This window comes from Gekko japonicus, unplaced genomic scaffold (genome assembly GCF_001447785.1).
Source record: "Gekko japonicus isolate JY-2015 unplaced genomic scaffold, Gekko_japonicus_V1.1 scaffold2203, whole genome shotgun sequence".
Taxonomy (NCBI): Eukaryota; Metazoa; Chordata; class Lepidosauria; order Squamata; family Gekkonidae; genus Gekko; species Gekko japonicus.
In genome coordinates this window covers 153,355-160,502 of record NW_015167600.1, presented here as the reverse complement: position 1 = coordinate 160,502, position 7,148 = coordinate 153,355, and the positions used below count along the sequence as shown (strand labels likewise).

The 7,148-nt window shown below is 50.2% G+C and overlaps 1 protein-coding gene across 1 annotated transcript in view; it reads right to left on the bottom strand.

Annotated features, from left to right (window-relative positions):
* LOC107112802 (relaxin receptor 1-like) overlaps positions 1-7,148 on the bottom strand; it is a 47,753-nt gene that overhangs the window by 3,824 nt on the left and 36,781 nt on the right. Inside the window, exon 12 of the mRNA XM_015413991.1 lies at positions 5,006-5,407. Within this exon, the coding sequence (XP_015269477.1) occupies positions 5,006-5,407 (402 nt within the window). The remainder of the gene's footprint in view (positions 1-5,005; positions 5,408-7,148) is intronic.

Below are 7,148 nucleotides of genomic sequence, written 5' to 3'. Positions count from 1 at the left end.
CTCCTGGGGAACTATTGTTGCCAATCTTGGCCCAGCAGCCATCAAACCATTCTCTTCAACCCCCTGCTGTGCAGCTGACCTTCCCCTAGGGTTGCCAATCTCCAGGTGGGACCTGGAGATCCCCCGCTGTTACAATTGATCTCCAGATGACAGAGATCAGTCCCCCCAAATCTCCAGGTATTTCCCTCCTTAGAGCTGGCAACCCTACTTTCCCCTCAGTGCCTGTTGGTAGGCAACTAAGCTTGGTCCTGTCACCTATTTTGGCCTTTGGGAGAAAACACATTGGGACCTGTCCTTCCCCCCCAATGCTGCCCTCTACAGAATCCACCCCCCAAAACTCCAGGTATTTCCCTCCTTATAGCTGGCAACCCTACTTTCCCCTCAGTGCCTGATGGTAGGCAACTTAGTTTGGTCCAGTCACCTACTTTGGCCTTTGGGAGAAAACATAGTTGGGCCAATCCTGATAGGGTTGCCAACTCCCGATGGGAAATTCCTGGAGATTTGAGGGATGGATCCTGAAGAGGGTGAGGTTTGAAGAGGGGTGGGACCTCAGACAGGTACAATGCCATAGACTCCACCCTCCAAACCAGTCAGTCCCTCATGGGGAACCATTGTTGCCAATCTCCAGGTGAGGGCTGGAGACCACTCGGAATTACAACTGCTCTGCAGAAGGGAGGGTAGAAGTCAGCTGAAGTCAAAGGGGCAGATAATGGTAGGTTGATGGTTAGCTGGGAAGGAGATGGGGTTGCCAACTCCAGGCTGGCAAATTCCTGGGGATTTGAGGGGTGGAGCCTGGAGAGGGTGGGACCTCAGGCAGGTAGAATGCCATAGACTCCACCCTCCAAACCAGCCATTTCATCCTAGGTAACAATTGTTGCCAATCTCCAGGTGAGGGCTAGAGATCACTCAAAATTACAACAGCTCTTCAGGTAGCAGAGATCAGTTCCTCTGGAGAAAATGGTGGACTCTGTCATTATACCCTGCTGAGGTCACCACAGCAAATTGACACTGTTTGCCCAAAGCCAGAGCACTCTCCCAGAGCCTCTTTCTAGATCTCGTTGTATTTATTTCCACAACGGGCCTTATTTCTAGTCCTGCTATATGTAGGGATGTTTCTGCCCCATGGTCATTCCTAACAATAATCTTGTGGACATGGTAACAGACCTGTAGTCTAATAAAGGATAACGCTTCCCTGGAAACGTGTGTGGAGATTTACTTGCTGTTGAACCTGACATTGGTAGTGCCTCCCAGTAGTTGGCGGGGGGGGGGACTTCAGTGTAAAACCTCTGACTGAGGATAGTCTGAATAGTTAGTGCTAAAGCGTTTATTGGAATTCATGTTAGGGTTTATAACCTGTTATGGTTTTTTCTGCACTAAGAAAGTTTGAGGGAGGAGTTTTCTCTCTCTTGGTATTGTTGGGTGAGTCAGGGCTTAGAGACAGACTGGAGATCCCTGGGACAAGCTCCTCCCCTCTGGGATCAAAGTCAGCTGGTTGACCCTGCTTCCAGAGAGGAGGAGTCTTATCTGAGAAGTGAGGACTGCTTCATGGTAAGTGAAGAAAAATCTTCTGTTCTCAGGAAATACTGGAGGAGGCGGACGGCAGCCCAGTATCTAAATGAGGATAAGGGAATGAAGAACAAACAGTTTTGTGGTTGGATTCTGCTACAGTCCTCCTTACCAGAGAGAGGAGGTGGATGCTGCCCTCTTTGAGCAGCTTGACTAGTTATCCAGTGCCCCCATTTTGCCATATTAGACGTAACAGGCCAAGGCTCAGAAGGACAAGGGATGTCCAAGAAGCCTGGAGGTGGGCAAAAGTAATCCCAATCTTCAAAAAAAATAGGAGGGATGACCCAGGAAGCTATAGGCCAGCCAGTCTGACCTCTGTCCCAGGGAAGATATTGGAGCAGATTTTAAAGGGGTCATTCTGTGATCATCTGAAGGACAACTTGGTGATCTGGGCAAGTCCTGCCAGACCAACCTCATCTCCTTCTTTGATTGAGTGATGAGTTTACAGGATTGTGGGAATGCCACTGACATTTACTTTGATTTCAGTAAAACTTTTGACAAGGTCCCCCACGGTGTTCTGATGGGTAAACTGGAGGATTGTGAACTGATCTCTAGAATAGTTAGGTGGAGAGGGAACTGGTTGGAGAACTGTATCCAAAGAATAGTTGTCAATGGCATAACTTCTGAATGGAGGGAGATATCCAGTTGGATGCCACAGGGCTCAGTTCTGGGCCTGGTACTTTTCAATATTTTTATAAGTGATGAGGGGCTGGAAGGGCTACTCATTCAATTTGCAGACGGCAAGCATGCATAGTGGATGAGGGACACACTTCTGAGTAGCAGTGAGTGTGAACAAGATCTTGGGGTAAGCTAAATATGAGCAGTCAGTGTGTTGCAGCAGCAAAAAAGGCTAATGCAATCTTGGGGTGTATCAACAGAGGCATAACATCGAAATCACAAGATGTCACAGTCCTGCTGTACACTGCATTGGTCAAGCCACACCTAGAGTACTGTGTGCAGTTCTGGAGGCCTCACTTCAAAAGGATGTGGACAGAATGGAGCAGGTGCAGAAGAGAGTAATGAGGATGATTGGGGGCCTGGAGACCAAGCCCCATGAGGAAAGGCTGAGGGATTTGGGAATGTTTAGTCTGGAGAAGACAAGGTTGAGAGGGGACATGATTGCTCTCTTTAAGTATCTGAAGGATTGTCACTTAGAGGGGGGTAGGGAGCTGTTGCTGTTGGCAGCAGAGGATAGGACTCGCAGTAATGGGTTATTAGGAAAAACTTTTTAGAGTAAGAGTGGTGCAACTGTAGGGAGAATAAGATTATATTTTGCTTAAAGAAAACCTTTTTTATTCTTATACAACATATATTTTAATTTTTAAGATTCATTTTTTATAAAAAACCCTTTGCCAAGCCTCTAAAGGATTGCTTGCCAAAACTGCAACAAGACATACAGGAACTACTAGCGAACTGCGAGGCAGACTGTGGAAAGTACCTATCTGCTATAGGAAAATAGGAACTGGCCGGGGCTTTTACAACCTATATCAAAACCACAATACTTAGCAACAAGATAGGAGCTGCTTACGTCTTGCAAGAATGTGTGTATAGCAAAACCATATTAGGAACTGTTATGAACATAAGTGGGGGGCTTTGTAATGATGGGGGGTGGGAGATCTATGGGTAGGTGTGTTTTGGAAAGTCTGTACCTCCTGATGCCCCACCAGTAGGCTATGGAGAGGGACTATGTGGCGGCTGGGGAGACGGCTTCTTCTTTTTTTAAATTCAATTTTTTTTATTTTTTCAGAGAGTGTAACAATACATAACAAGAAGCTTAACAACAAAAGCAGAGTGCTATCACTATCTACAGGATAACTGTGGAATTAACATTACATACATCAGGTCAGTACAATTAGTTCTGGAGGTGTTTACTTTTTGGGATGATTTCACCTGCGAGATATTGAACCACTGGGAACCAGTGATAGGGTTTCTTGACAAATGTAACTGTGTGATGATCTTATAAAAAGACTTGTAAAGCAACTAACGACGAGCTCCTGAGAGTTCCCTTTACTAGTAAAGAGTTATAACCTTCATCCTGACTCCGCCTCATTTATATTCAGACAATTTTGTTCCTAGCACAACAGTGGAATCAGCTTCCTAGGGAGCAGTGTTCCCTCTAAGCTGAGTTAGTGTGAGCTAGCTCACAGTTTTTTAGCCTCCGGCTCACACATTTTTGTCTTAGCTCAGGAAGGAGGGCTCCGGAGCAAACTGATTTATGCAGTTGCCCAATCGCTCGCTCGAAACTTTAATGCTAGTAGCTCACAAAGTAGATTTTTTGCTCACAAGACTCCACCACAGGTTAGAGGGAGAATTGCTAGGGAGGCATTGACAAACACTTGTCCTGCACCGATCCTGCACTGAAGAGGGGGTTGGACTAGATCGGCTCCAGGACCCCGTCCAACTTTGTGTGATTCTTTGCTAGGCACGTAGTCCTAAGCCGTCAGTGGCCAGGGACTCAGGGAGTCTTTGCGCAGGAGGGAGGCGCCAGGGCCAGCCGCTCAGGAAGCAGCACTCGGCTGCCACAGGAAAATTCTTCACTGGTGTCCAGCCTGTTACTCACAGAGTGGTGCAAGCTGGAGAGCTGGCACACAGGGCAGCACCTGAGACTCACATGGACACGCGTGAAGCTGCCTTCCACCGGATCAGGCCCCCTGGGGTCCATCGGGGCCAGTCTTGTCCACTCCGGCTGGCAGCAGCTCCCTCGCCATGGTCTCAGGCAGGGAGGTCTTTCCCGTCACCTCCTGCCTGGTCCTTATAACTGGAGATGCCGCCAGGGATTGAACCTTCTGCAGGCCAAGCAGAGGCTCTGCCACTGAGCCACAGCCTCTCCCTGAATGGTAGGGATAGGGACGCCCTTGGTTCCATTCATGAGGAGCTGTCAGGCAAGTCACCCTCTCCTCTGCAAGATGGGGCCAATGTGAATATTATGGCCAGACAATATGCATGAAACTCTTTGAAGAATATGTGTCTGAGCCATGCCAGTAGGGTGGAGGTCAGCCAATTCTCTACCACGTGGCTGTGAGTCACTGAAAGGACCACCCAAGCCCAATGACATCCACCACACTGGTACAACTATTACGGCCAACCACTTGGCATTGTGCTGCTTTTTAATGGAACATGTGCACTAAATGTACATATTTAATGTGCACAAACAGGCTGTCGGTCCAGGGTCCTGATGTGCTTCAACGTTCTCCCACCCCTTCCCCACCCCGTGCACATTGGGGTTGTTTTTTTAAATTTCTATGCTGCCCATTGTGGCCTCGGCTGGCTCACTTGATGGGTCACTCGTCATGATTTCTATGCCATGTGCTGATTGTGACCTGGCACACGCGGGCTCTGATTGGCACCTCTGTGTGCCTTCCCCACCCTTGGCCTCTCCATCCTTCCCCTGGACAGCTTAGAGAGAAGCCACAAGCAGAACATCTTGATGAGCCCTTACCTAGGAAGATCCCTGCAGAATATCCCCGGGCAGCCGGGCTCTCTGCCCCATCCGACTGGAGAGGGAAACATACTCCGTTTGTGCCATAGTAGTTCTTGAAAAACAAGAGCGGGACCAGCGCCAGACCGAAGCCCAGAAGCCAGATGGCGATCAGCACGCAAAGGGTCTGCCTCTTCCCTGCCCCGTAGCAGCGGAAGGGGAAGACGATGCACAGGTACTTCTCCAGGGTCATGTAGGTGAGCAGCAGGACGGAGACTTCAGAGGACAGCAGGGCCAGGCCCCCCACCAGCTGGCAGGAGAGGCTCGCCATCCAGGCCTGGGCGTGCTGGTTGTACTCCCCTGAGAACCTGAGGTCAAAAAGGCCCAGGAGGAAGAGGTAGGTGCCTGTCAGACAATCAGCAACTGGGCAGAAACAGAGAGATGGCCGTTACTGCGACAGAAAGATTTCTAGGCTGTTTTTTTAATTATTTTAAAAAATCCAGTTTCAACTCACAGACTGTGGACTCAAGATGCAAGAGACATAAAAAGATTCTATACTTTCCTTCTGAACACTGTATGTGCTGCTGGGCCCTCATAGGACGCCTCCATGGAGTTTGGCAGGACCATGTTAGAACAAGAAATAGCTGCTGCAGCCCACCCTGCAAGCAATGCGAGGACTGTCCTGCAAGGGCCTCTCACCCCCTTTTCCTTTCCCCCCAAGCCTCAGAGACCGGCTCCTCCCGTTATCAGTTAATTTTTGCACATGTAAGTTGTTTCCATGCTGCTGTGCTCAGAACCAGTGTTCCCTCTAAGCTGAGTTAGTGTGAGTTAGCTCACAGATTTTTGACTCAGCTCAGGGAGGATGGCTTCAGAGCAAACTGATTTATGCAGTAGCCAAATCGCTTGCTCACAATTTTTATGCCAGTAGCTCACAAAGCAGAATTTTTGCTCACAAGACTCCACAGCTTAGAGGGAACATTGCTCAGAACCATTTTCTTTCTTCCTCTGCTTTGGCTTGGCAGGTCTCAACCTCATTTGCCATTGAGTCCCACGGCCCATCACAAGCACCAGACATGCAGAGCCCGACAAGAAACTGCAATTGCTCTGGCTGCTGCAGGGCCCCCGGGCTCGGCGCTGCCTCCTCCAAACCCAAACAGCACAAAGGACACTGCTAAGGTCCCTTCCCAGCCAACCTGGAGAGTCCAGTCTTTTCACTGACTGTGTGTGTGTGGGGGGGGACCCCTGAAATTTAAAGGCCTGGTATTTTTCCAGTTTCCCCCCCGACAGTCAATGAAAATACTGGACCAGAACAGGGAAATACCCTCATGATATTCTCATAGAGTTGCCAACTCTGGGTTAGGAAATACCGGGAGATTTTGGGGGTGGAGCCTGGGGAGGAGGGTGGGGTTTGGGAAGGGGAGGGACCTCAGCAGGGTGCAAGGGCATAGAGTCCCCCCCCCCAAAGCGGCCATTTCTCCCAGGGAACTGATCTCCAACTGACTAGCAAGAGATCTCCAGGCCCCCCTGGAGGCTGGCAACCCCGTGTTCTCACCATCTGACATCTGGCTGGTCTGGGGAGAGGCTTTCCCCCCAGGGTTGGCTGGCCGTATGGGAAGCGGCTGGCAGCAGTCAAAATGAGTTGCACCAAGTAGACCTGTGTCTCCATGGCAACTGCTCTCTACGGGAGAACTCAGAGGCCTGGTGGCAGCACTTGAGCCAATGAAAAGCTCAGATGAAGAAATAAACTAATTGGTCACAGAGTGAAAAGTGCACAAAGAAAACAGAGTGTTTCTTTCCCTCCGAGCTTTCCCTGTTCTGGGGAGGATTTCTGATGGCCAGAGGGACACGGAAGCCTGGGAATGGCTGGAGCTGCTCAGGGAGGGGTTTGGGCCCAAAACGTTCAAATGCGGCCCCTTAGAGGAGCTCCTCATTCAAGCAGAAGCACAACCGGCCACCACGCTGCCGAGTCCTGGCCCCAGAGGCCCCGCCCCTGCCTCCCTGCACAGGCAATCTCACCACCTGGCACCATGTTCCCCGTGCCCCACACTCACAGGGAGCAGCCTGAAGGCTCTTCCAGGTGTGTAGAGCAAAATCTCACCCCCAGGGCTTTTCCTGGCTGAGCCCCCCTAGAGCTTGGGGCTTGGGGAAGGAAGGGAGCACGGGG